Here is a 27,408-nt window from a genome sequence, read left to right as displayed (position 1 = left end):
AATTGATCACTACGAGGGAACGCAACAGGCGATTGCAATTTGCGTAGATTATACTTTTTATCAAAAGAAGGATGATGATATTGAGCTATGGTATGTACGAGGCATGAGACCAAGCAAGATGTATTAACTAAATCATAGCATATATCTGACACCTTTTTATACTCCTCGTTGGTCAAGAGTCACTTTACTGATAAATCTATTTTTCTGGCTTCTTCCATTCAGGTTTAATCTTAATTACACCTGTATTTTGTTTCAACTCTATTTACACGTAGCTATAATTATTACTCGTAGCGCTTGAACACCCACCCAGCGGATTTGCCTCCAGTGCGGATAGTGACTTGTCAAGGACTGGTCCATATAGCCCATCACTCCAGCCCGATATAGCTTTAGGCATTTCCAAATTCTCGTAATTCTGAGAGTTTGTGCCATTACCCTTGACTGCTCTATGCACTATAGACCTCTTGAATGGGTTTATCAGCCGTAAGACACTATCCAAGGAAGTCATTAATGGCTGTGCAACCTTCAGTTTTGTAAAGGATCCCAAAGTTGGGACACAGCCCATAATGATGACAAATGCTTGCTCAAGACAGGACCATAAGATGGTAATGGAGGACTCGTATTGGACATCAGTGGCAGTAGGATCAGCTTGCTGATTGGCGATGTGTTGGAGACTTATAGTTTTGAGGATCGATACACTCATAGTAAGGAGGGATGCACTCATAAGAAGTACAAGACTTATTCGTTTCCCTAGGCTCATTTGAAGCCTCCAGATAATGATCACGGGGAATAACACAAAGGTTAAATCGGTGAATGTCCACAAAGCTAGTTGTTTTCTATTAGCTGGTTGGTTTGAAATTGAGATGTACATTTGAGGTGGTCGGCGACTCACATTGTGTAAGGAATGCAAGACTAATATAGATCATTGGGTTCCAACGTTTACTTGGCTGGAATGGATTCCAGTTTCCGCTAACAGGAGTAGTTTGCAGAAATGTGCATGGGATGATGATAGCTGTCAGCACGGTGCAGAGTCCCGATACCACAACTAAGAACCACTTGAGCCATTTGTGGACTTTTCCAAAAAGACGCACGAGAAGCATGGCGATGGAGAGGCGTGCGGTAATAGCAACAAGAAGCCCAGGAGTGTTGGCAAGCCACATCCATTTCAAGATGTTGATTATTTGGTTTGGCTGTAAGTTGGCATCATGCTTCCCGAGTCCATATGTAAAGCCAACGCTCACAAATGCCTGAGAGACAAAATTGAAGATCTAAAGATATAAAAGTCTAAGCATGATAGAGACAAGTAATACCACAAAATAATCAGCTGTAACTCACAAGGGCAATGGCAATTAGCCAGTCATCCAACGAAGGGCGGTTATTAAGTTCGACACGAATGTAAAACCGAAGACCAACAGTTATAGTAGCTAACACGGCAAATGCCCAAGTTAGGCCCATAATTAGAGGTCCTCGGCCTGGGTTGTCTTGTGCGGCAGACATATTCAGCATGCTTGGATATTGACAAATTTTGATATAGAAAAGAGCTCAGTGAGTAGACGACTCCTGGTCGCTAGGTAGTTGGTTATCTATGTAGTTATACTTGACTAGATAACCGCCCGTTCTCTCTCAAATTACTTAATGGAATAGACAGGGCTAGCTAACCATGCCCCCATATAACTACTACCTGAAGAATACAGTTGCAAATCTCCGGTTTCAGATATTTATTGAGGGGTATTGATTGTCATTTCGGCAACAAGTTAACACAGCCTCGCCTGGGATTTGAGGAGTCCAGATGACAGCTGTGGATTCTGAACTTGATACTCAACAGTCAAGATGTTAACTAATTAATCGTGGTTAATAGTAGCCAACTAGATATTATAATGAAAGTAACACTAGGACATGGGACCCCGTATGATGCAACGTTGTGGGGAGGTTACGCTGGTCTCGGTAACCCACTTAGCTGTTGGGCTGTCGGGTGTTTTTTCATTGCTCCTCATATTCCTTAATGCTTGAAATTTCCATGGTGTTCCATGATAAACCTTGTATAATAACAAGCAACTATTGTCAGTGCATCCAGGCTTTGAGAACATGCGAGGGTGGCAAAATCATTATCCGCGTAGCTAACTCGTTATGCACAAGCAAGGTTTGCGGGACTTCCCTTGCCTAATGTAATTTAAACAAGTCTCCAAATATGTTCTTTATCAAACTTAAATCAAAGCAATCGGCTGTATATACTGTAGGAATTAGCTGAATGAGGGTCATGGCGCGCATCAGGCCTCGTGAATCATAACATAGGCTATGAGATTACATGCAGCCTTGGTGCCAATACCAAAATTGTCCTTTTCAAATGCAAAATCACTGGCCGTGGCATCCTTGATCTTGAAATCAAATCCTTGAACCAAAGAAGCGAGGAGTAAGTACATCTCCGCCCATGCAAGGCTGAGATGGTTCAGTGTATTAGCAAGCCATTGTAAATCCATAACCATGTATTGTGAGGACTGAGCTTACTGCATGCCAAGACATATTCTGGTTCCCCGAGAAAAAGGAGCAAATGTCGTAGTGGATCGTTTTGCCGTATTATCTATCCACCTATCGGGATTGAAGCACATGGGATCAGGGTACAAATTTTCGTCAGTGTGCATTAGTATTGTTGCCATTCCAACAGGGGTTCCGGCGGGTATACGCCAGTGTTCATAAAAGAGGTCTTGATCCGTAATACGCGCCGCTCTGGATCCAACTCCAGGGCTTAGACGCAAGCCTTCCATTAAAACAGCAGTGAGGTAGGGAAGCTGTTCTAATTCTTTTAACGTAAGAGGCGCTGTGACTGTAGTCGAGGCTGCATTGATTTCTTCTCTGAGCCTTTGTAGAATTTCATTGCTGCTATAAACGTGGTAGAGAATAAGCCGCAGAGTGTTCGAAATTGTTTCAAACCCTGCACCGGTAACAGTAGCTACTTCCTCGAAGATTCGATCGAACGTTTTTTCAGCGGGCGGAAGATCAGAATGAGCAATTGAATATATCAAAGTGCTTTTGATTTTATCATCAGGGGAGGGAGATATAGCAGCAGCCAATGTATCTCGAGTGTCTTGCTCAGATTGCTTTGTAGATCAGTATGACATATATTGGCCGTCTCAATTATATTGAATGATAGTACCACCTTGACTAACCTAGAGGTAATGAAGAAATGATTGTGTGTGCTCATCAGCCATCTTCTTAGCCCATTCAATAGGCATCGCTCTCATTGAGGGTCCGAACCAGCGTAGATGCTTGGTCGTACGCCAAAAAACACCGGCACCTTGCGATGCAAGTGACAATCCAAGTCCAAAATCTTCCAGGCTAAGCTCATTGTAATCTTTACCGACAATTAGTTCATTGGCATTGTCTCGTGCAAAAGCACTAATGGCAGCTCCTAGATTGAAAGTGGTTCCTTCGAATGATGTAATTCGTTGGGAAAGCTTCTTAATATTTTTCTGAAGCAAATCTTGTCGCGCAATAATATTCGCTTTCGAGAAAAAAGGGGCAAGGGCACGGCGGCGGGCCTTATGAGCGTAATGATCTATGGAAATAATTAGATGTAGCTATGTTATTGATGCTAAGGAGAGAAGGAAAATACCTGAACCGAAGATGGTTGACATTTTAGCCCCAAAGGCATCGTATGTCCATGAATACTTATCCCAGCGTCCATCTGAGCGATAAAGTTTTTCAAAAAACGGTGGATCAATGACATGTAGTTCATGGGGACTAATACGGATAATGGGACCTATTGACTAAGTGTTATAGCTAGCAGTTTGGGGTATTGGAACTGAGGGGCATACCTACCATATTTCTTGTGTAATTCAGCGATCTTGACAGTATACTGACCACCAAGTACGACATCGTAGTATGCTTCATACCAGCGTGAGATAGCCGCTAGTTTGGGACCAGGAAAACGAGATAAAGGGTGAAGGAATAAACGGTAGAAGACTAGCGTTCCATAATAAGCAACCGCGACTCCAATAACGGCAGGCCAGCCGATGTTCGTCTTTAATGAGGCTAATAGATTCATTGAGCTGGTAGAAAAGATATCGCTACTCAGGAATGGCACAACTGTTACGTAGAGAAAAGGAATTGTTTTAAGCAGAACAGAGAAAGTACCTATCTAGATATTTATAAAGATTGCGAGTCAAATTAAGCATAAGCAATGACAGGGCCGCTAGTCCTAGCCTGGCCTAGCGTCTCCGCCGGAAGTGGAAACGTTTGTTCGCCGAATCTAAAAGTTAAAATTGCACGAGCCAAGTCGTCACTGCCCGAAGTTTAATACCCACCAAGTATACAAAGTATTGATCAGGGGTTCAAGGAGGGGCATCCGATGAACGCTTTGATTAATAATTTAAATCCTAACGATTGATAATGAGGTAAGGATCGTTTCAATGCCTAGGTTAATCTGGATTGTTCAATAACTAACTAGTTACCATGAGGTCAATAATAGCCGGAAGCGGCATCCTTGACAGCCAGAGTTGGGATACCCTCCATGTCAGTGTTGTGTCTATCTTGGCAGCCTTGCCTGTATCACTCCCTCATAATTTTTTGGAGAGTATGGGAAAGTGTCCACAACCTCCAACCCTACCTCTTCGAGAGTATTGCGCCACTGGGCCTCGGTGCGCTCCATGCCTGCCAATGCAGTGAGCATAGTCATGTCAACAGATGCAGCCATGTTGTTTACTCCAGTCGTTGGCAGGATCATCTCATCAATCAACATAACAGATTCAGGTCCCATGGCTGCTTTTGTTTGTTCGAGGATCTTTCGCACCTGATGGGGTGGATGATCGTGGAGGACTCCTCGGAGGAAGTAAAATTTGGCATCTACGGTTTAAAATTCCAGAAAGGACTGATTAGCTTTTATCAGGCTGGAAGAAGAGAAAAGGGGAAAGAAAAGCCATCACTACCTTTAATTGGTTGTGGCTGGAAAAAGTCATGTTCCATGTTCTCTACACCGGGTGTTGGCAGTGCTTTTGAGATTGAATGTGGTAGATCCTGCAATATCACCCTTCCAGGCAAATCAGGATACTTGTCCTTGAATTGTTTGCACTGATGACCTATGCCGCCTCCGATGTTAACGTAGATGGCCCTGGTGTTGTCCTTTGAGTCCCAGCCCTCAATCTCACGAGCAACGGGATACACTGAAAGCCACGAAACTTCAGGCGTACGACGGAGAGCCATGTAGTTATTGAAGTAGGTAAGCTGCGCAGGATGGTCACTGAACCATGCAAACGCATGGAGATCTGTCTTCCAGGCGTCTTGAAAGGCAGTATGTAACTCGTCAACTGGGTTTTGGTACTTGGTTCTTTTCAAGAAGCCAGGGAGCGCTTCATACTGAGGTGAAGCAGTGTAGAAGCTATAGGAGTTATTAACTGCTTGAACAGATAAAGTTAGGCAAGGGCTATAAATAACTTACTAGTGGCACAAACCAGCCTCAACAGACTTCTCAGTAAGATTTCGGGTTACATTGTTTGCGGCATACTGAGTAGCCGAAACTTCGTCCACCAAGTCAATGGCGGCAAGGTACCTAAAAATCCGGCCTGCATTGTCATTAACAGTTAATTACATGTTAACTAAAGTTGCAGAAATAACTTTTTTCCAACATACTCATCAACTGGGGCTCAGCGCCGGTTTTCTGGGAAAATTCGTCCACCGATAGAGGCCCATTCGCATCGGCCAACAATTTGAAGAGGCTTAAATCAAAGCCGATCCTAATTATGGCAGTTTGTAGATGCTATAACACAATGTCAGCTACAGTAAAACTGTAGAAGCTTAATAAAAGGAGCTCACCATATGCCCATATCTATGAATAGTGTCACTGGGGCCTTCTAAAGCAAACATAAGCTTGGTCAATGATTTTACCACCTCCTGACGAGTTGCCTCGCTGGCAGTCATTGCCAACTGTTTGATTGTGTCAATAGCTGCCTCCATTGTAGCTGCTTTAGGAGAGAAATGGGCCAAATGGGTAAAGTATCTTTGTCGAATGTTTTTTGTGGAGTAACAGAAAGGGAGCCAGTAACTTCTCTTCTGAAGGAGGTCTATATATATGTAGATTCGTAACCTTCTCAAATCATGTCCAGAAGACCGGATCAGGTTATGCGCTCACATTGCAAGGCCGTTTCCATCTTGCCTGTATGTGAAACAGTGGTATTCCAAGCGACAGCTACTAGCGAACGCCTAGCCAGGCCCGGAGTCATCCAGAAATCGCCCAGGCGGGGAGCTGTTAGGGGTTAGATAGCGGAGAAGCCAGAGTATACAGGCATCATATGTTGGTATGCCGCTGCCTCCCGTGTTATTGTACATGAAAAGCGCAGGAAAAGATGCAAAGCAGTGTGAAGCACATCGGTATAATTGTCTTGGCCACCAATGTGGTCGCGGACGTCTGTGTGTTACCGGCGAATTAACCTTAAACGTCAGTAACTCCGTAGCTGCGACATAAACATGCCTGTCAATACTGCCAAAAATATATTGACTAAACATAAGTGGACGCATGCATTGTGCATATATACCCGGGATAATGGTACAGCCATGCTGGGTTGCTCCAAATAAGCCGCCCCCTGCAAACAATTTAAACCAGACATTTATACCCGTTCTAAGGTAACGTACAAGGCCATGCAGGTAGCTGCATCCCAGTGTCTCAGTGCGGAGTAAACAAGTAGGGAGTATACTGCAGTCTGGAGTACGGAGTGCAAGCAGGGAAACAAGGCTAGAAACTTATAACCATTATGTAAACGAATTGACTACGCATTCTCCCAAAAGTCTTCCACATAACCAATCAAAAAAGTCGGTATTCTAACTGATACCAGGGTTAGACCCCGCGTGCAGCCAGGGCCCCCTTGAGCGTTGAAGCAAATCCAACCACATTATCTGGCCCAATCATGGTGTAGTGTGCACCTCCAACTGCATGGAATCTGGGCTCAGTCCGAGAAAAGTCTCTCCATTTGCTCAAATGTTCCTTTATCCACACTTCTCTCGATGGAGCGGCAAGTTTGAGGGGAATGGCATGGAACACATCAATGCTGTCTGCCTGTCCGCTGGGTTCGTAGTCCACTGCCATGCTCTGCAAACTGAAAGCGACGTCAGCCCATCTGGCAAGTGCCACGTCCTCCAGTCCCAGCTCTTCCATCCGCCCCCGGTCCGCAGCAAGAAGTATTTGTTCCACTGCATCATGCCTGGATTTTTGGGAAAACTGCGGGTTCAGCTCCATTTCCTCCACATATTCGTCTGTTGTGATTCCGAGGAACTGTGTCAGATGCAGCAGGCACATGTTCCAGCATAGTTGACGCATGCGCCATTTGATGTGCGGTGGTAGATTGAAGCTGCCAAGAAAGCGTACTGAGTTGCCCGTGGTGCCTATTTCCATGGAGTTTAACTTTTTGGCCGCTTCAAAGGCAAGCATTGCACCGTAGCTATAGCCTGCCAATGCGTACGGACCCCTTTTCTGGTGCTTTTGGATGGCATGGATGTAGGTGTCGACTGTCTCCGTAATGGACGCAAAGTGTGTCTGTCCTCGTTCGAAGCCCCTTGCACGCAAGGCGTAAATAGGTCTATCCTCATCAGCAAGATGCTGTGCTAAACCAATGAAGACAAGGACTTCGCCCACGCCGGGGTGGAAAAGCCAAAGTGGTGCCTTTGAACCACCAGATTTCAGGATTACCACAGGATCGTATTCTGTGTCTTTTGTTTCAACTGGTCCATCACTGGAGGTCTGGCTAGCAAGAGCTGCGGCTAATAATCGGGCAGTTGGGTTTTTCATGATTGTCACTATGGGCAATGTGATTCCCAAACGAGTATCGAGACGGCGTTTCAGGCGAATAAGGTCCATGGACGTGAAACCTAGCTCGAAGACTTGCGTTTCTGGACCTATCGCAGTATGGTCAATGTTGAGGGTCTTTGCGAAGTCAACCATGATAAAGGTCTCAGCTTCTGTTGCAACAGAGTGCAATGCTCCCCGCTGTTTCTCTTCCCTATACTCCTTAACCTGATTTTTGTGAAGGCTAACATCTTGATCGAAGACGCCAGATGCGAATAATGAACTCATCTTTGCAGGCGAAATTTTTCCCAGCGAGGATATAGGTAAAAGAGACAGTGATGACTCTCTCAAGGAGAACACCAAAGGACGCGCAAAGGTATTAGAAAGGCATTCTTGAGTAATAATTGCGTCAACCACGTCCATCTCTTCAGCGGTATGGGGCCATTTCGTAGGGGTATAGCAAACAGTGATCTGATCGGTGTGAGTGACTCGAGAAGAGAACACCACAAAACGGTTTACTTTATTCCCAAGTGCCCGCTCTAGCAGCGATACGACGTCTGCTATGACAATTTTAATGCCATTAATGTTTACCACTTCTTCTTTCCTGCCAATAAGACAGAGATTGCCGTCTGAATTGATACGAGCTCGATCGCCGGTACGGAACCATCCGTCTCCCCAAGGAAAAGCGTTAGCAGTGGCCTCGGGATTTCGATAATAGCCATTAAACACCACATCACCACGTACTTCCAAGTCGCCGCACTCATCTATAGCCGCCAACCTGGGGCCAATCGTAACACGCATCTCGATACCCTCCATGCACTTGCCTAGAGAGGCAATAGCATAGCCGCGGTCAACATCATATGACGGACAAGTAAGGTTAAATATTGCCCCAGCACAGGTCTCTGTCATGCCGAATCCCGGTGTGATGACATCTGGGCGTGCTCCAAGATTTTGGAATAAGGCAGACGCAGCAACGCAGGTTGTCACATCATTGGCCTCTCCTCCAGAGGCAACTATCTGCAAATTTGACAAGTCCCACGGCCTTTCGCCTAGCGGAAGACTTTTTTTTGACTTCATTGAGGATATCAAGCCTCCGAGGAAAAAGTTTGGCGCAAAAGTGCGACAGACACGGTGCTTGCTCAGTAGGTCTAGGAAGACGTTGGGTGATGAAACTATATCAGCTGCATGGGCATGAATCTGGTCAACTCCTAGCCACAGAGCTTGGATGTGAATTTCAATGAGGCTTGCAACGTGGTTAAGGTCAATCCAGTTCATAAATGGGCCGCCAACGGGTAACGGGCGTACGGATGCTTTCCCCGTGATTGCTGAAATTATCTGCTTGTGCGTCAGGCGTACAGCCTTTGAGTTCCCAGTACTTCCTGACGTTAGCATCAACATCGCTAGAGATTGGCCTCCCCTATAGCTTGGGTAGGCAGCTGAAACATCTGGGCTTCGGTGGCCAATTTGAAACTTATCCAAGCTCAGTGATTCCGTTGTGTGAATTTCCAGCAAATTTTCGGTGCCGCCAAACACACCAAGTAAATTTTTTGTTGTGATGCATATAGGATATTGAAGAAGCTTCGACAAGCCCCGAATCTGCTCCAGACGATGGTCATCAACGATGCTGAATGGAGAAGAGAGAACAGGAACACCATTGGCAAGCAGAACTGCCCAGAACCAAACTATAGTATTCCAATGATCATCCAAGTGTAAAAGTATAGGAGCTTCGTCCTCAAAGCTAGGAAGTGTCCGAAGTAACTGGGCGCAGTGACTGGATTGGATATAGAGCTCCACGCAGGAATATTCCTTATAGCCAGCAATATTTCCAAGAGGATAGCAGATAATTGACTCTTTCCTCAGCACGGCCACTGCTTTAAGGATATCTTGAAGACAGATGGTTGACGATCCCCATTCTGATGGTGATTGCGAGCAAAGTGGGAAGCATAAGGGTAATGTGGAGCACCGGGACTCTGATGATGCGGGTTTCAGTTCTGTAGAACAAGACGGTAGATCATTGAGCAGTGGCATATTGAAGTATGTTGGGATGGAGCCTCGTTGTGTTTTGGTTCGAACAGGTATGCATATTGAATACTTGATAAACCCCATTTATGTGTAGGCTTATAAGGCCTCCTCATCCCAACTTCTTAGAACCCCTGGATGTTGGCCCGTCCATTAGAAGAATAGTAGAAAGGATGATCCATGCCGAATCCTAACCCTCCCCGGCCCCACCAACAGTACATGGGTAATAGAAGCGACAAACACTCATTCCACTGCCATCCGGAGCTGTGCATCCTGATTTACAGATTATTCCCCGAAGTTCGGGGTATCAGTGAACAAGGGCGATCATTTCATGTGGAGGTCATGTCAGTCTCTTATTTGCCAGTGGTATTAACTTCCAGTGCCGCAGTGAGGCTAGGATATGAAAGGGTCCGGGGTATAAGCATGGTAGTAAGGACCAGAGTAGAGTAAGCTGCATATTGATGTGATACTGTATCAGGCAAACGAAGCAAACCCCTCCAGACAGGTACCTTCCGCCAGGCTGCCACCCAAGGAAGTGCGGGTGAGACTGCATATATTCCTTCGTTTGCTGCAATATCGGCCAAAAATGAAATCTAATTTCAAATAGCGTAAGTACGTCTTGGATTTGAGGACATATATGTGAAACACATTAGCTTACTTGATATTCGATTCCATTTTGTACCTTACCTTTCCCTCAATTCCTCCCCCTCGCTTTTATCCCCGTAACCAAGTTGCGGTCTATTCTCCTCACCGCTGCCCTATTCCGCATAGGAAACCCAAAAATGGCTCCAGTAGTACCAGTACCGAGAATTATTCACCTCGCCACCACGATCAAGGACGCGGTGCTCAAAATTCAGGAGACTCTCGATACCCTAGGGGCACTTTCACCATCGTTTGATGAGAATGCACCCCTTCTTCCCGTACATATTGGTAAAGCTCAGGATATCGTCCTCGATGCAACAGCAGAGCTTCACGATTTGCTCACCGAGCCCACAAATATGATTCATAGGTTAGCTAGGGTAAAGATCACCCGATCACTCCATCTTGATATATTCCATCAACAAACAGCTAACTTTAACATTGATGTTCATATAATCAGAGTGATAAGTCTGCATGTCTGCAGGCGATCTCTCACTTTGGTATTGCGGAACTCATACCGCCTAATGGGCAGGCTTCGTTTAAGGAGATTTCTGATAGGACGCCATTGACGGAGCAGATGGTGAGCCAAATTATTCGCCATGCTACCATGATGCGAATCTTTTGTGAGCCCGAGCCTGGTATTGTAAAACACACGAAGGCTTCTAGAATTTTAGCCGATCCGGATGCGAGAGACTGGACTCGAGCTGGTATCGAGGAGTTAAGCCCTGCAGGCGCGAAGGTAAGTAGAGAACCAAATTGAGAATGTTGAGTGAGTACTGACATTGTATTGGCAGTTTGCGAAAGCCCTTGAAAAATGGCCAGCTTCAGAGGAACCAAACGAGACTGTAATTATACCCGTCACTCAACCCATCAATGAAAGCATTAATGAACCAAAACTTAATATTGTCTGCAGGGGTTTTCGCTTGCACACAATATCACAGGGTCAATTTACGATGTTCTTGCAGAAAATCCCGATAGAGCGGCCCGCTTCAGTAGTGCTATGAAGATGATGACATCAAGACCGGCATTTGACCTATCGTATGGAACAGACTACTACGACTGGAAGTCTCTAGGGGAAGCTCAAGTGGTTGACGTCGGAGGTGCCCGAGGCCACTTCGCTATGGCTCTTGCAAGGCGATACAGTCAGCTCCGTATTATTGTGCAGGACATGGCTAAGGTAATTGAGTATGCAGATGCAGGAGAAGTAGCAGAGAGGGTCCGCTTCTTGGCCCATAATTTGTTCGATCCTCAGCCCATCAGAGCTGATGTATATTTTCTTCGTTGGATCCTCCACAATTGGTCTGATGCCTATTGTATTCGCATCCTAAGGGCCCAGTTACCAGCATTAAAGCCCGGGGCGAGGCTTGTTATACAAGAAGTTTTCATGCCCGAGCCAGGATCTCTGGCCTACTGGAATGAAAGAGATATCAGGTATGTCGCAGCATCAGCTGAAGATGGTATATGTCTGACGCTTTTCTAGATCGATGGATCTGGAAATGGCCTTCACCTTCAATTCCCGAGAAAGAACTCTGGCTGATTGGGAGGCATTGTTCAAAGCGGCCGATCCAGGGTTCGTGCTTAAGGGAGTTGTGAACCCTCCAGGGTCCGCCATGGGAATTCTTGAATTCGTCTGGGAGGGTCACAATGGATCAGCATAGCTAGTTAGATAGGACTCACCCCATACACCTCAAACTGATGGCTATAGCAATGACGCACTTGTCAACAAAAGTTATTTAAATATGGTCTCTTCTTATATTCCGATGAAGTTGAAGTTCAATATTCAGGACAAAGTTGTTTAAGGTTTCACATGCTCAAGGTTCCATTCTGGTAAGTTATTCCGTCCCGGAGATTAGTTTGTCCGTGAGGAACAAATAGATTACGTAAGTCAAAACATGGTCCGTGCTTTGAGGGCTAGAAGTCCCGTGACCCTGTCGCTTGGGAGCTGCGGGCTGGTGAAAGATTGTTGACGCTGTTTGCTATTTTGCGAACTGCAATCGTTCCTTCGAGCTCAACAACAACGCCCGCGTCCGTCGCGCCCGCGAGATCCTGCTCTGTTTCTTTGTGCAATCATTACTGCTGCGTCTCTTCCCGCGCAACCTTCCTAGCAAACGGGCTTCTCGTCGAGTTTTGAGCCTCCTCCCCCGCCTGCCTTGCATTGATATCACACCCTGAGTGGGGTGATCGCAAACCGTCAAGATGGCACGCGTCTATGCAGACGTGAACCAGAAGATGCCCAAGACATACTGGGATTATGACAGCGTTAATATATCCTGGGGCGTCCTGGAGAATTATGAGGTTGTGCGGAAAATTGGTATGCGATACCCTGCCCCCCTACCTGATCCAATCTAACCTCAAGATCCCTGTCTCAGCCTGCTAACATGATCAAAAATAGGCCGAGGAAAATATTCGGAGGTGTTTGAAGGCGTAAACGTTGTCAACTACCAGAAATGTGTCGTCAAAGTCCTCAAACCCGTCAAGAAACGGAAGATCAAGAGAGAGATCAAGATTCTCCAAAACCTGTCCGGAGGTCCTAACGTCGTCGCGTTGTTGGACGTTGTTCGTGATAGTCAGAGCAAGACGCCCAGTTTGGTCTTCGAATATGTTAACAACACCGACTTTCGAACACTGTACCCGCGATTGGCAGATTACGATGTCCGATACTACATATATGAGCTTCTTAAGGCACTGGACTTCTGCCATAGCAAGGGAATAATGCACAGGGATGTCAAGCCGCATAACGTCATGATTGACCATGAGCGGAGAAAGGTAAGGCCTGTTATATCGACAATGATATCCGCTAGTTTACTTATACATGACCCTAGTTGCGGCTCATCGACTGGGGACTCGCAGAGTTCTACCATCAAGGCATGGAATATAACGTTCGTGTTGCCTCGCGATATTTCAAGGGCCCCGAGCTCCTTGTTGATTTCCAGGAGTACGACTATTCCCTGGACATGTGGTCTCTTGGAGCCATGTTTGCCTCCATGATATTTAGAAAAGAACCATTTTTCCACGGTAGCAGCAATGCGGACCAGCTTGTCAAGATTGCCAAAGTCCTTGGAACAGATGATCTGTTTGACTACCTTGACAAATACAACATTGAGCTGGACCCCCAGTACGATGAGATTCTCCAACGGTATCAACGTAGGCCATGGAACTCCTTCATCAGCGCCGAGAATCAGAGATTCATTAGCAGTGATGCCATTGACTTCTTGGACAAGTTGCTCAGATATGACCACACAGTATGTTCCCTGGGATATGTTTTCTCATCTTCATCGAGCTGATAAACTAACCCAAATCTCCTAGGCCCGTCTAACTGCTCAGGAGGCCATGGCACATCCGTATTTCTCCCCTGTTCGCCATGCTTCTTCTAACGCACAAAGCAACACCGCAGCTGCTTCCAACGCCTAAACACTTTCTTCCCATCCCGATACCCGATCTGTCATCTTTCCTTTACTCGCCAACTGTTTGATACACCTCATCCCTTGACGAATGTCAGTTTTCATCTCCGACAAACTCCGACAAGGTTTTCATTAGGCAGAATAATTCCGACCATCTATTCTCCAAGTACCAGGACCATTAAAATCGAGTAATCATCTTTGGGAGTCATCGGCTGGTGCAACGTGTTGCTTTTTCTTTTTCTTTTATTAGGTTGTTTAGCGCTATTTATGCATGAGACGTCCACACATGAATGAAACAGATAACGCGACTAACATCTCGCCTACAACTCCTGAAGTCTGGTATTCATTCCCCTTGCTCCTTTTCCCTTGCCCGTATGTATGCTATAAACATCCTATTCGAATCAATTTTCTTGTTCATTTTCCTTCCATTCCCCTCCGGCAACTTGCCACTCTATACGGGATTTGATATATAGGCCTCGCAATCTAATGTAAACCATGTGGTATATAGACCTATATGGCAGTAGAGGTAGAATATACATTCGATGTAAGGGTGTACCGGTAACTAAAGGCCGAGCATAGTAGTCCCGGCGAGTTAACCGTCATCCCAATCAGCTCTCACCCTGACTGGCTCTGCCCCTAAGACTCCTAGGCCTAGTTATCAGGGCGCCAGAGCCGCCTGACAGTCACGTGAATGATTGGCACGGCAACAAGTTTCCTTCCTCCATCCAAAGCTTTACAACTACTCAGTACCAGCAAACCCCTTTTGGCGCACAAGTTGGCCTTTGCAATTTGATCAAGAACAAATTGCGACCGATCTCACTGATGCCGTTGCGCTCAGTTTCTGCCCTCGGTCTGTGTGGATACTTGCCGATGCGCCCGTTGTTTTTAGGTAGAAGACTATCACCCGTGACACGAATTTCGTGCTTTGGAGGGAAGCTGTTCCAGCAGTATAGGATGTCGACCACTTTGCAGGCTAACAATGATGAGCCCTATACCCCTGGAATGATGCTCAGGAGCGATTCTGGCCAGACTTATAAAATTGAGAATATCCTCGTTGATCTGAGAAAACCCCTGCAATGTGTATATCGCGCAAGGTACTTCATACCTGTTTAGAGTGAGATGTCCCCAATTCATTCTTCCTGCTAACTATAGAGCAAGCGGAAAGTGCTGAGGGCAAATTTTACATTGTGAAGAACATGATTCCAGGAGAATTTGAGTACCAATTGGACTTGCAGAGGAGACTGTCCTCTTGTCCAAACGTGTGAGCGGTGATCGATACTATCAAAGAGCCTGAGTTGTTTATATTCCTGTTCTTGGCTGGGGACTTGCTTCGGCTAAGCTTGAAACCTCTATCCGCAGAAGTAAGGAGCAAAATTCTCCGAAGTCCTCAGCAAGGTCTTGCTGATATGCATGATAGAGATATTCTCCATAATAGCAAGTTTGGGCACCCCAGAAGGCTGCATACACCGTAATTCTGACAGCCAATAGACATCAAGCCAAACAATATCCTTGTGGACTATGATGAGTGTGATGAAAACCTCATGAACGTCAAAGCAGTTCAGATCTTGGATCTTGAGGATACGGTCATTGTGCCTCCTGGGAAGTGGTTGCGAGGTCCTCTCTGCGGCAATGCGATCTGGAGAAGCCCTGAAAGTTGGCGTCGATCTCGCCAGAACCAGGCATCTGATGATTTCTCCTTTGGAATAGTGGTATGGCAGCCTTTCTCACGAGATCGTTATTCCAAAGTTCCCCATTCTAACTGTCCACAGATGATTTATGTTATGGTCAATGAGATAGTCTTTCGCGTCAATGACAACCAGCTTACAGCTGATGATTCATGGTACTATATTCTCCGTCGACATATATCCTACTTTGCCAATGAAGACAGCTTTAATGGGTTTCTTCAACATATTGGAAAGGAAAACATCTTCTTCGAACGCTTGGTAGCCCTCGTTGGCACTTTCACTCCAGGAGAGCTCAGACAACCCTCTGAGACTTGGGATCACGTTGACCCCGATCTCTGGGACTTAGTAGGTAAAATGACGAACCTAGACCTAACAAGGAGAATTACCGAAAGAGAGGCCCTTCAGCATCGTTGGTTCAGCCAAGCTAGTTAACTACATATGGTAGTCGAGCTTTCTCGTGCCGGGCCAGTCTAGTCACCAATTCCAAACATAGGAACAAGATTCTTGGGAAATTAACCGAAAACTTCAGGGTTCTCTTTGAGCAAGAATGGGTCCTTTCCCCTATCTTCCTTAGATTTTCATTACTAAGTTACCAGCACTGTCATATAACGAAGGATGCAAGATGAAGTGGCGGCGAGCTTAGACGATATAAAGTTGCGGGTATTTGTGGAGCTTGGTTGAGGCTCTGAAAATCACATAACTTTGAACCTGTCGAGAAAACAAATCATTGTACAAGGTCTTGAGCAGGCTTTATACTACTGTCGTTGGTGTTATTTCTTAGCAATCATGGTATGGGCAGGATCTTATAGTGATTTAACCTGTAAGGTGTATTCACCAGCTAGATAGCTAACGTATGCTTTCCACAAGTTGTATCTTATAGCCCAACGAAGATCTGCCCTGGTAGTTGATATTAGTATACATTTCTATTCAAACAGTTCCTTTATTCCGGAGAAGAGTAACCTTTCGCTCCTTCCAACCTGCTCAAGAATTCATTCCACTTCCTTTTTCATACATAGTTTTACCGTCAACAGAGGGGAGAGGGGGATAGGGGATAGTATGCGCAAATATAGATAGGTATGCAGGTCACGATAGCAGCCAGGGGTCATTTAATAGCTCTCTGGCGGTTTGCCTCTCATTTGGTTCCCATCTCACCATCTTCCGCACAAATTGAATAAAAATATCTTTGTTCTGGCCCTCCAGGTAAAGCTCCGACTCCTCAAAGGAAACATCAGCTATCTCAGCAAGCCCTCTCCAGTTGCCTATAGTTAATATATTAGCATTATGTGCATATTCTCATCTCATTTATAGTGTTCCTACCTGACTCGTCCCAGAATCTCAGGCTTTTATCACTTCTTTTAAGAAATTGACTTGGAGGGGGTCCCAGAAGAGCGATCATGCTAGCTAGCAAGTGGGCCTCAGAATACTCTCCGTCAGAGCCACGATCTTGAAACATATAATAGTTTTCGAAAAGTTCCCATATCTGTAGTTTAAATCCATATCAATCAGGATAGGTTCCAAAATCTACTCCGTTCGTCTTAACGTACCAAAGCTCCAAGATTCCAAATATCCACTTTGGAGTCCCATTTCACGCCCAAAACAACTTCGGGTGCGCGATAAAGGGTTGGTTGGATTGTACCCTCATGGTCTCCAGGACCGATACGAGCTTGGCCAAAATCAGACAACAATGGTAGGCCCCATGCACCCCTACCTTCCTCGATATTGTAGCGCCTAGATCGATAGACAACATGTCCAGGTACATTTTTCCGAGCAGTAGGCCCTTGGACAGCTTGGACTTTCCATTCCTCGAAAAGAGATGGCTTGTTTGTGCCGATCATGATGTTCTTCGATTGGATATCTTGCAAATAGTCAGCTGGCGCCCTGGGGGTGATGAGATAGATATGACGGTGATGATAACCCCACCGGTGTGAATGACTTGAGCCTCGGTGTGGAGGTAGTCTAGTGTTACTAGAAGCTCTTTGAGTAACAGTTTCAAGACCTGTTCGGTAAGCCTCTGGTTTGGAAGAGAGGCTTGAAGATGTGAAATGCTCGTCAGTAGAGGCTCATGCACTAAGCATTGGTGTCGGCCACTTGGTCCATCTGCGGTAAAGGCATCGAGCATCGTCCGAACCTTTGCTTTGCCAGGATGGGACGACTTTAATGATTCAAGATGCCTCAGTACATTGCACTCCTGTTCGGCTCCAGCACTGCATATGTAAACCTTGAGAGCTGCATAGCGGCGTTGGCTAATATTGTGATTAGTCTCGCTGCCACCGTACCCATTCTCTTCTGGTGGCGGAAGACGGGGAGACATACAGCAAGTCACAACAGAACCAGACCGTAGAATTTGCGCCATACCCGAGCTTGGACAGTACTTGGTATCGAGAGCTAAACACCTGGCCTATTTGAACGGGGTAAAAAAGACCTTTCTCGTAGCCTGGCATATGTTCCTCTTCGACCTTGAGAGCTGGTTCCAGGCTCTCAAAGCTGTGTCCCGTAAAATCATGCGCGGACTCGACAGATCGCGATAGAGCGCGACGGCCCAGTCAAAGCAATGCAGTCACCGCGAGATTAGCACGCTGGCGAGACATAAATAACATGCAGCGGAGGAGCAAGAAACAAGCCACAATGGAAGAATGGGATGGGTGATCGTTTTAAAGTCCGTTCGCAGCGCTAAAGACTCCACAGCTAACTAATTAACTTCAAGTAGGGCATGCAAACCGATACCTATTTTAAGATGCATTATTCGCATCCCAGTGGAGCCAAGAATGATGATGTGCAGGGAGCGAGACATAGTTATATAACTTATCCCCCTAACTTATCCCCCTAACTAGGTAGTTATAACATACCAGCGCCCTTCCCCGATGGGGCACGCTATGCAGAGCCGAAAAATTTACATTTCACCCTGCCTGAAAACACTGTTACTTCAATTTTTCGTCAAATGCAAGGGCGTTCGAAAGCCCGCCTCCCTCCATATCAGGTACGTTGAACAACCATCTGCAAAACCGAGAAGCCTGGAGTTAAGCCTGACAACTCTGGTTGAACAGCCTTTGTGGCGCCGGATCTGGCTATTAAAACAATCTACCGGAAAATGGCAACATCAGCTCCTCCCCAGCCGGCCTTCAAGGGCATTGTGCAGTCGCTTGGCAGGATTACTCTAAAACAACCTATTACTTGGGGCTTTGTGACCTATCGATGCTCGTATAACAATGAGGATGCCTGGCAGACAATTCTTCAGAGAATACGTGATGAGATGGCCGAGTGTTTAGAAGATCAAGGGCAGGAGGACCTACTGCCTCGGCATGAGATGATTATTATGGACGACAAAGCAAAATATGATGGCGCCACGTCTCACGATATCCGTGACCATTTTACGTCTTGGGTGTTTAATGCTTTACCGGATATCATGGTTAATACACCGACCGAGTCTCGGCTGCAGGTGACGCTCGTGAATGATCCTCATAGTATGGGGCTAGAACATGTTTTCGGTACTCGATATAATTTTTGCCTTTTTGTCGATGACATTTGCCTGGAGTCTGTCGAGCACATGGACATACCGGTCGTAAAGTTACTAGCAAAACACTTTGGTGCGCGAGACCCTGAAGACAGAAATTACACTATACACCCTGATTTTGAGGATGGTGAAACAGGCGGCGAAGAGGAAGATGTTGGGTGGATGTATCTCGAAGTTTACCAATACGTTGAGAAGTATGACCTGTTGGAGGAAGACCATTTGTGGTATGAAGAATACCGGAGACCACCCTTATTACCATGGGGCTCTCCCTCGGATCAAAATCCAGGCTCCTGGCGCAAAAATAACCATCAATCGCCGAGTAGTTAGTTATCACTGATTATCTCCTGGATGCAGTTCAACGTCGATATAAAGTTCCACATGAAGCCAAGCATTCTCACATGACCATACTATACCCGTGGACCTAAAATTAGAATCGGATGAGTAAGGCTGAAATTTAATTAGATAATAACTTAGTCAGCTTGGACGACACGGCCAAGGCTCGTCGCAGGGAAATTTTGAGTCACCAAAAAGCTATATTGAAAAGATTCGAGAAGCAGAAGCAGAAGCAGATGAGAAACCGGGATCAATTGCGACCCTGACCGATATCCCCCCTCACCAAAGCGCTGTTTGCTGGGCCAGACAGACCCTTAACTCGCCTAATTACCCCACGCATAAAACTCTCTTTCTTTTTTTCCACAGTTACGGGCAAAACCGTAAACCACGATACTCCGACATCTTGCTGCGCGCTCGGCGCGGAGGGGAATTTACATTCGACCTCGATTTGCAAACATGGCTTCACTTGCTACGGCGCAGTCTCCTGGTATGTGTACCCATAAATTGTCCATACGATGCTGTGGGAAAGGCCGAGAGTCTAACGTTTGCCTGTCTTCGCTGTTTAGATACCCCGGCTGACTCGACGACTGGCGGGGTAGCCAGTCCGGCCCAAGATGCTGCTAACAACAGCTCAGGAACGCAAGGTGGAAAGGAAAAATCGGAAAGAGAACGTATGTGGCATGTTTCTTATGCGGTGGCTTGTAGTGTATACTTCGGATGCAGTCTCTGACTCAAACGCTTCGGTATAGTTGAAAAGGAACGGAAGAAGGCTGAGAAGCTGAAGAAATTTGCCGAAAAGGCTGCGAAGAAGGCCTCTGCAGCACCTGCCCCCGCGAAACCTACGGAGAAGAAGCCAAAGATAGAGAAAGACAAAACCACCGACGCCTATGACCCCAAGGTTATCGAGGCTGGTAGATACGAGTGGTGGGAGGAGCGCGACCTGTTCAAGCCGGAGTTTGGCCCAGATGGAAAGGTGAAAGAGGCTGGATACTTCGTCATTCCGATTCCACCGCCAAATGTGACCGGAGCTCTCCACATGGGTCATGCCTTGACAAAGGCGCTCCAGGACACCATGATCCGCTGGCAGCGAATGAAGGGAAAAACCGTGTTGTACCTCCCGGGATACGACCATGCCGGTATCTCCACTCAGAGCGTTGTTGAGAAGATCCTATGGAAGACGGAGAAGAAATCCAGACACGATATTGGGCGGGAAGCCATGGTGGGCAAGATCTGGGAGTGGACTCACAAGTACCACGACAGCATTACTGCCTCCCTCCGAAGGTTGGGTGGTTCTTTCGACTGGTCCAGGGAAGCCTTCACTATGGATGAGAACCTGTCTGCGGCTGTCACCGAGACCTTCGTCCGCCTCCACGAAGAGGGCACTATCTATCGTGGAAATCGTCTTGTGAACTGGTGTGTTGCCTTGAACACTTCCCTATCAAACCTTGAGGTCGAAAATCGTGACCTCGAAGGTCGCACTTTGCTGGATGTCCCTGGGTATTCCAGAAAAGTTGAATTCGGTGTTTTAACTCACTTCCTGTATGAGATCGATGGCACGGATGAAAAGATCCAGGTTGCAACTACTCGACCTGAAACAATGCTTGGTGATACCGGTGTAGCTGTCCACCCTGACGACAAGCGATACCAGAAGTTTATTGGAATGAAAGTTAAGCATCCCTTCGTGGACCGATTGCTACCAATCTTTGCAGACGAGAAGGTCGATCCCGAATTCGGTACTGGTGCTGTCAAAATCACACCAGCACACGACTTCAACGATTACATTCGTGGAAAGGAGAATAATCTTGAGTTCATTTCCATCATGAATGATGATGGTACTTTTAACGAAAACGCCGGCCCCTTCGCTGGAGTGAAACGTTTCGACGCCCGCTACCAGGTCATCGAGAAACTAAAGGAGAAGGGTCTTTATGTGAAATGGGAGAACAACCCCATGAAAGTACCACAGTGTGCCAAGTCTGGCGATGTCATCGAGCCCATCATGAAACCACAGTGGTGGATGAACATGACTGAGCTTGTTAAGCCTGCCATCAAGGCCGTTGAAAGCGGAGAGATCATCATCCGCCCCGAGAGTGCCGAGAAGAGCTACTATCGGTGGATGAACAACATCAACGATTGGTGTTTGTCAAGACAGCTCTGGTGGGGTCACCAAGCACCCGCCTACTTCGTTGATATTGAAGGCGAGAAAGGCGATGATGCTGATGGTAACCTCTGGGTAACTGGTCGTACGGAGGAGGAAGCTAAAGCTAAAGCAGAGAAGAAATTCCCTGGGAAGAAATTTGTTCTGAAAAGGGACCCTGATGTCCTAGATACATGGTTCTCTTCTGGTCAATGGCCGTATTCTACTCTTGGATGGCCAAAGAAGACGCATGACCTTGAGAATCTTTACCCCGTATCTATCTTGGAAACCGGATGGGACATTCTCTTCTTCTGGGTCGCTCGAATGATTATGCTCGGAATCAAGATGACCGGACAGGTTCCATTCAAGGAGGTGTACTGCCACTCTCTCATCCGAGATTCTGAAGGTCGCAAGATGTCCAAGTCACTAGGTAATGTCGTCGACCCCATCGATGTCATGAACGGTATTTCTCTTCAAAAGCTGCATGATAAGCTGCTAGAAGGCAATCTTGCGGAGAAGGAAGTCGCCATCGCAACCAAATTCCAGAAGAAAGCTTTCCCTAAGGGTATCCCAGAGTGCGGTGCTGATGCCCTTCGATTCTCGCTGCTCGCATACAGCACTGGTGGTAAGTTAAACAAATCTCTTTTCTCCTTTCCGATAGATGCTTGTATATGAGGTAGCCCACTAACGCTCTTGTTTCTCTCAAGGCGGTGATATCAACTTCGACATTCAGGTGATTCACGGTTACAGAAGGTTCTGCAACAAGATCTACCAGGCCACCAAGTTCGTCCTTGGTAAACTAGGGGATGACTTCCAACCCCAGGCCACTCCCACCAAGACTGGAAAGGAGTCCCTCTCCGAACGATGGATCTTGCACAAGTTCAACCAGGCAGCAAAGGTCACTAACGAAGCCCTGGAAAACCGCGAGTTCTCCGTTGCCGCCAACACAATCTACCAGTACTGGTACAGTCAACTGTGTGATGTATTCATCGAAAACTCCAAGTCGCTGTTGCAGCCCGACACAGACCCAGCCGTTCAGCAATCTGCCAAGGAGACCCTCTATACCGCGCTGGAGGGTGCTTTGACTCTCATCCACCCAGTCATGCCTTTCGTGACCGAAGAGCTATGGCAGCGTCTCCCGAGACGTCCTGGAGACAAAACCATTTCTATCATGAAGGCTGCCTACCCAGAGTACAACGCTTCGTTCGATGACCCTGCCGCCGAGACCGCCTATGAGCTGATCCTCAGCACCTCCAAGGCTATCCGAAGTATCCTCGCTGAATACGACGTGAAGACAAAGGGAGACATTCTCATCCAGGCATACGACGCTACTAGCCACAAGTCCATTTCCGAAGAAGCCATCAGCATCAAATCCTTGAGTGGCAAAAACATCGGCGAGCTGACTGTGCTTGATGCCGACAACCGAACCCCTCCACCAGGCTGTGTTGTTTCGCCCGTCGGTGCCCAAGCAGCTGTGTATCTCCAGGTGTCGGATGAGGTCAGGCTAGAGCAGGAAGAAAAAGCCAAGGCTAGTCTCTTGAAGCTACAGGAAACCATCAAGAAGCAGCAAGCTATCATCACTGCCCCTCAGTGGAAAGAAAAGGCCAAGCCTGAGGTTAGAGAACTTGAAGAGAAGAAGCTGGTGGATGCTCAGGGTGAGGCTGCTCGCCTTGAAGAACAAATTCGCGAGCTGGAGAAACTCAAGATATAAATTAGACCTCAAGCTTCTGAGTTTACATTAACATTGAATGCAATTATGATTTTAAACTTATGAGCTTTCTATGTAGTCGTGTATCTGTAAACATCCATGCCGTGTTGGCAGGCTTAACCAATCCGGAGCACCAGGGGCTATGTATTACTATTATTCGTTGGTAACGTGGGCCAACTTCATAGATCAGCTCCTCCAGAATCTCAACCATCCCATCTTCCCGCCCTTTTTAGTAGTATCATAACTTCGACCCGTTACCCTAGGCCTAGTTTCAGATGGTGTGTGTGGATTTCGAGGGACTGCGAGTTTATGTGGTGGTATAATCCCAAGTTTTGTGCTATCTGTAGAACAGGAGAGTATCGATTCTGCTCCTGCGCTTTTATACCCCCCTTGCCGTACAGACGTTCGTTTCTCATCTGTATCGTAGGACCTCAGGGCTTCTTTAGTAGAATGTTTCGTTGAATTGGAGTGTGCCTGAGGTGGTATGACATTCGCCTTGTCAGTGTGTATCGGTGCTGGGCTCTCTGCCAATGTTGGGGCCCGCGAGAAAGGTATTGATGAGGGGCTTTTAGTTGACTTGTGACGGTTTTTCACTGCAAAATCGGGTGCTTTGCAGATTCTAGATTCTGCTCCGTCCGTTTCTAGTTTGTGAAGCTGTTTTGGTTGGTGATGTACCCTCGTTCGTCTCCTATGTCCCCTCTGGTTTATCTTTGGGGTAAACGGACGAGACTGATGACACGCCTCATTTCTATTCAACATTACATGATTAGGGTAGTTCACCGTTGATTGAACAAATGTGATATTGTTGTGAACGGGAGGATATGACAAAGCAATTCCTTCGCCAGTTGTCAATTGGATATGTTTCCCACAGTAAACGGGGATAAACTCTATAGCCAAGTTCTGTTATTAAAGCTTCAAAGTCCGTTTCCTCTTAATTCGATAGACTCTTACCATTTCTAACGTCAACCTCGACTGGTATAAGATACTGGTAGGTGTAGCTTCTGTCGTGGAGTGCCTGGCAAATAGGACACTGTCCGGTGTAAATTGGTATAATCCCTTGGTACTGGATAGCTTGCTCTGATGGCTGTTCACGAACAACGTATAAAGGTTGCTCCAGACTGGGTAAATATGTAAGCTGAAGAGGAATACATGGTTCGATTGCCGGTTCTGCAGGAAGAACTTGGAGCAATGGCTCTTGATCAATGTAGAGTAATGAATTGCTGTGCGCCATGGAGCAGTGAAGGTGGTTCGTAACATCTCGTCTTGAGGGTGGTATTTGTATTTGTATGAGATCTTCCAGAGGTATATAGCTCCAGGAATAAGGGGAGTAAACAGGGGGCAATATAACGAGCCGAGCTGCTTCCACTGCTCCGAAGGCGTATGATATCAAATCGGATCTTCCCCTAATAGAGATCGGTGCACAAACTACGACTTCACTGGGTATCTGGCGGCCTTGTGACCTTGACTCAAGGGCATAATGAACTGTTATGGGTAAATAAGAGTATACAAGAGGTATACCCCCAGGCTTGATTAAAATATACGCCCTGAGCCGGTAACCCGCAACCAATGGCAGGTCGATCAGAGCAACAATCACTTGCCTCGCCCATAACTATCAGGCGGATAAAAAGTTCATATCAAAGAACAATGAGACGGCTTAGCGAGCTATGGGTATCCTTGCTGGTCTCTGTCAATGCCAGTGCCACTGCTTTCGATATCTTGACAGGCGCGAGGCAAAGGCTCCGGTTGGCGAGACACAGGCGCCTCGGGTCGGCCGGACACGAGGTAGAAGGGCAACTTCCGGGCGTTGTACATGCATGCGGGACAGTAGTGATCCCATGAACCGCAGCACTTGAAGCAAACGTCCCGCGTTGCTTCTGGTGTGGGAGTACAAGGCTATGCTGAGGGCCAAATGTATTCATACCCGTTGGCGACCTTTAACTACCTCTAGCAGAGAGGCGGAGATCCCAGTTAACCGTCAGTAATAGTTAATTAACGACAGAAGAGACAGCCATGGACAAACGAGGCCTGACTGCGAGCTCCCCAGCATTACTATGGGCACATATGGAGCGTCTCGCTGCCTAACAATGCAAAAATCTTCTCCGACTTTTCTTATATACCCCTGCTGATTGGAGGCTGATCTTAGATGCATGAATCCCACCGCCAATCACCGCAACCCCAGTCGCTGCAGCAACCTGAAGAAGCCATCAAAAATCGGCCCTATTTCCAGCCCGGCAAGATGAGAATTCTTCATAGGATGGCGTTAAAGCCCACAAGCGGCCGTGGAGACGCTGAAAATTTCAGTTGAAAATTGAGAAGCTCCTGTGCTAGGCAGAGTATGAAGTAATAACTGACCGGCCAGCATCCTCCAGCAGCAGCCGGTGAATGACGGACGGAGGCGTAAACCCGATAAACACAGACCCCCAGCCACAATCCATCTCGCAGGCCGAAAGCTGGAATGGCCCCAGTTCGAACAACCCATGACTACTATGCGATTCTCGAGGTCGAGCAGACGGCAGACGCTGCGTCGATTAGAGCCAGCTATAGGCGCCTTGCAAGAATCAAACATCCGGATAAGAATCCAACTAATCCGGATGCGACATCTGAATTCCAGCTGGTCCGTCACACCTATTCCGGCTATTCACGAATCGAGCAACCATCTAACCTGCTGGCCGGTTATTTAGATTCAAGAAGCATACTCGAATTTGTTTGATGCTGATGCCCGCCGGGCGTATGACTTGAGATACCCATCTATTAAGCGGTCTGCCGGACAGACTGAAACTTCTGCTCCAAAGGCAGAGCAGAATACAGTCCCGACAGCAGACCCAAGGACAAATGGTAATTCAGATCCCAAGTCTGCTCCAGCAGCGGAGTCAAGGCCAACATCGAAGCCAGATCATAAAACAGAGGAGAAGCCAAGTCATAGGCCAAATGCGAATCCCGAGTCAAAGCCGGATCGAAAGCCGGATCCAAAACCAGATCTAAAACCAGAGCCAAAGCCTGACATAAAGCAAGACTCAAGAACAAAAATAAAAATAGACCTAAAGACCGTCCCAAAGAGACGCCCAGTTAGCCATGACCCTACTGCCAAAAAACACACGGAAGACTTCAAGGCAACACTGCAGCAACTAAGAGCCAAAAGAGCAAGTCAAAAGGATGATTTTCTTGAAGCGAGGAGAGTACTCGGCGGACTGCAGGATGAAGTGGCACGACTATCTAAAGAAATGGATCGGGCAACGGAAAACATAGCTTCTATAGGAAAAATAAAGACACATCGCCTTTCCATGAGAAAAATTCAAGAGCTTGAAGAACGAAAGGAACAAGCTCAGCGTACACGGCTTGACAGGATGGCTGCCCTCAGACTTAAACACAGCTTTCTTGAGAAACAGGAGGAAAACGTACGAAGGTGTGAAGCCTCATACCAGCTTACGGAGAGTGAAATTATAAGAGTGAAGAGAGAGATAAGAAAGGAGCGAGAAGAAGAAGAGAAAGCGAAGAGAAAGGCTGAAGAAGAGCATGCTCGACAGGAACATGATATGGAAGCAGCCCGGTGGGGGACAGACGATCAGGAGGCAACGGAGGTGATGAGGCTTTGGCGAAGAAGAGAAGAGGCCGAGGAAGAAGAAAGCCGAAGACATGAAGAGGAGATCAGGGAGGCCAGACGGAGATACAAGCGAGAAGCCCCAAGGAAACGAGATATACCCAAGCAGAACGGATGTATGTATGGAGGCGAATGGGAGATGATTCAGAAGCCGATGAGATGTGGTCGATGCTCGATGGGGACTCAGCGGGTAGCTTTTTGGTGTCCATATTGCGGTCGGGTATCCTGTGAGGCCTGCCTGAAGTTCCTTATGGGAGAACGACATGATGAAATTGTTGTATCATGAGGTGATGATGGGATCCGGAGTATATGCTATTTTTCTTTTCTTCTTTTTTTACCCTAGATACCTATCACCCTTCAAATAGAGGATTCCAGGTTAAACTCAGGTATACACATGTATAACATTGAGCAACTGTTAGTATTAGGTTAATTATAGTACAGTTACTTTTGGCAACGAACATGTAACGTATGAAACCAGAAGAAACCGGAGCTTTTCATGAGATTACAAAAGATCGAGAGAAACACCAACACCAAACCATGCCCGATAGACAAAAATTCAAAACCAAGCTGCGTACTTGTCAGTTAATAATATACATCAAAATGAAAGCAAATTCC

The 27,408-nt window shown here is 46.7% G+C and overlaps 10 protein-coding genes across 10 annotated transcripts; 5 read left to right on the top strand and 5 right to left on the bottom strand.

The window, feature by feature from the left end:
- Nucleotides 1-196: 196 nt before the first annotated feature.
- TRV_01124 (uncharacterized protein) lies at nucleotides 197-1,503 on the bottom strand (the record flags this gene model as incomplete). Its single annotated transcript, XM_003024671.1, has 4 exons — nucleotides 197-258; nucleotides 307-822; nucleotides 890-1,265; nucleotides 1,333-1,503. 4 exons carry the CDS (start codon nucleotides 1,501-1,503, stop codon nucleotides 197-199), a joined length of 1,125 nt encoding a protein of 374 aa, XP_003024717.1.
- Nucleotides 1,504-2,264: 761 nt separating this feature from the next.
- Nucleotides 2,265-4,039, bottom strand: TRV_01123 (cytochrome P450 monooxygenase, putative; the record flags this gene model as incomplete). The annotated part of the gene is made up of 5 exons (XM_003024670.1): nucleotides 2,265-2,433; nucleotides 2,503-3,079; nucleotides 3,272-3,550; nucleotides 3,608-3,735; nucleotides 3,810-4,039. The coding sequence occupies 5 exons, from the start codon at nucleotides 4,037-4,039 to the stop codon at nucleotides 2,265-2,267; spliced, it is 1,383 nt and encodes a 460-aa protein (XP_003024716.1).
- A 480-nt stretch (nucleotides 4,040-4,519) lies between these two features.
- On the bottom strand, nucleotides 4,520-6,137 carry TRV_01122 (O-methyltransferase; the record flags this gene model as incomplete). The annotated part of the gene is made up of 6 exons (XM_003024669.1): nucleotides 4,520-4,836; nucleotides 4,920-5,368; nucleotides 5,429-5,552; nucleotides 5,620-5,746; nucleotides 5,803-6,050; nucleotides 6,119-6,137. 6 exons carry the CDS (start codon nucleotides 6,135-6,137, stop codon nucleotides 4,520-4,522), a joined length of 1,284 nt encoding a protein of 427 aa, XP_003024715.1.
- A 683-nt stretch (nucleotides 6,138-6,820) lies between these two features.
- TRV_01121 (uncharacterized protein) lies at nucleotides 6,821-9,871 on the bottom strand (the record flags this gene model as incomplete). The annotated part of the gene is made up of 1 exon (XM_003024668.1): nucleotides 6,821-9,871. One exon carries the CDS (start codon nucleotides 9,869-9,871, stop codon nucleotides 6,821-6,823), a length of 3,051 nt encoding a protein of 1,016 aa, XP_003024714.1.
- A 695-nt stretch (nucleotides 9,872-10,566) lies between these two features.
- TRV_01120 (O-methyltransferase, putative) lies at nucleotides 10,567-12,081 on the top strand (the record flags this gene model as incomplete). Its single annotated transcript, XM_003024667.1, has 4 exons — nucleotides 10,567-10,869; nucleotides 10,908-11,162; nucleotides 11,337-11,854; nucleotides 11,904-12,081. The coding sequence occupies 4 exons, from the start codon at nucleotides 10,567-10,569 to the stop codon at nucleotides 12,079-12,081; spliced, it is 1,254 nt and encodes a 417-aa protein (XP_003024713.1).
- A 538-nt stretch (nucleotides 12,082-12,619) lies between these two features.
- On the top strand, nucleotides 12,620-13,834 carry TRV_01119 (uncharacterized protein; the record flags this gene model as incomplete). The annotated part of the gene is made up of 4 exons (XM_003024666.1): nucleotides 12,620-12,734; nucleotides 12,816-13,189; nucleotides 13,246-13,665; nucleotides 13,730-13,834. The coding sequence occupies 4 exons, from the start codon at nucleotides 12,620-12,622 to the stop codon at nucleotides 13,832-13,834; spliced, it is 1,014 nt and encodes a 337-aa protein (XP_003024712.1).
- Nucleotides 13,835-15,365: 1,531 nt separating this feature from the next.
- TRV_01118 (uncharacterized protein) lies at nucleotides 15,366-15,941 on the top strand (the record flags this gene model as incomplete). The annotated part of the gene is made up of 1 exon (XM_003024665.1): nucleotides 15,366-15,941. The coding sequence occupies one exon, from the start codon at nucleotides 15,366-15,368 to the stop codon at nucleotides 15,939-15,941; it is 576 nt and encodes a 191-aa protein (XP_003024711.1).
- A 651-nt stretch (nucleotides 15,942-16,592) lies between these two features.
- TRV_01117 (uncharacterized protein) lies at nucleotides 16,593-17,820 on the bottom strand (the record flags this gene model as incomplete). The annotated part of the gene is made up of 4 exons (XM_003024664.1): nucleotides 16,593-16,768; nucleotides 16,827-16,989; nucleotides 17,054-17,379; nucleotides 17,430-17,820. The coding sequence occupies 4 exons, from the start codon at nucleotides 17,818-17,820 to the stop codon at nucleotides 16,593-16,595; spliced, it is 1,056 nt and encodes a 351-aa protein (XP_003024710.1).
- Nucleotides 17,821-18,597: 777 nt separating this feature from the next.
- TRV_01116 (uncharacterized protein) lies at nucleotides 18,598-23,198 on the top strand (the record flags this gene model as incomplete). The annotated part of the gene is made up of 4 exons (XM_003024663.1): nucleotides 18,598-19,342; nucleotides 19,518-20,024; nucleotides 20,103-22,112; nucleotides 22,195-23,198. 4 exons carry the CDS (start codon nucleotides 18,598-18,600, stop codon nucleotides 23,196-23,198), a joined length of 4,266 nt encoding a protein of 1,421 aa, XP_003024709.1.
- Nucleotides 23,199-25,650: 2,452 nt separating this feature from the next.
- On the top strand, nucleotides 25,651-27,079 carry TRV_01115 (uncharacterized protein; the record flags this gene model as incomplete). The annotated part of the gene is made up of 2 exons (XM_003024662.1): nucleotides 25,651-25,809; nucleotides 25,877-27,079. 2 exons carry the CDS (start codon nucleotides 25,651-25,653, stop codon nucleotides 27,077-27,079), a joined length of 1,362 nt encoding a protein of 453 aa, XP_003024708.1.
- Nucleotides 27,080-27,408: the final 329 nt, after the last annotated feature.

This window comes from Trichophyton verrucosum (assembly GCF_000151505.1).
Source record: "Trichophyton verrucosum HKI 0517 chromosome Unknown contig00098_1.f1.exp, whole genome shotgun sequence".
NCBI lineage: Eukaryota > Fungi > Ascomycota > Eurotiomycetes > Onygenales > Arthrodermataceae > Trichophyton > Trichophyton verrucosum.
Note: the sequence above shows the minus strand (reverse complement) of the source record. Positions and strands in the feature narration are given on the sequence as shown.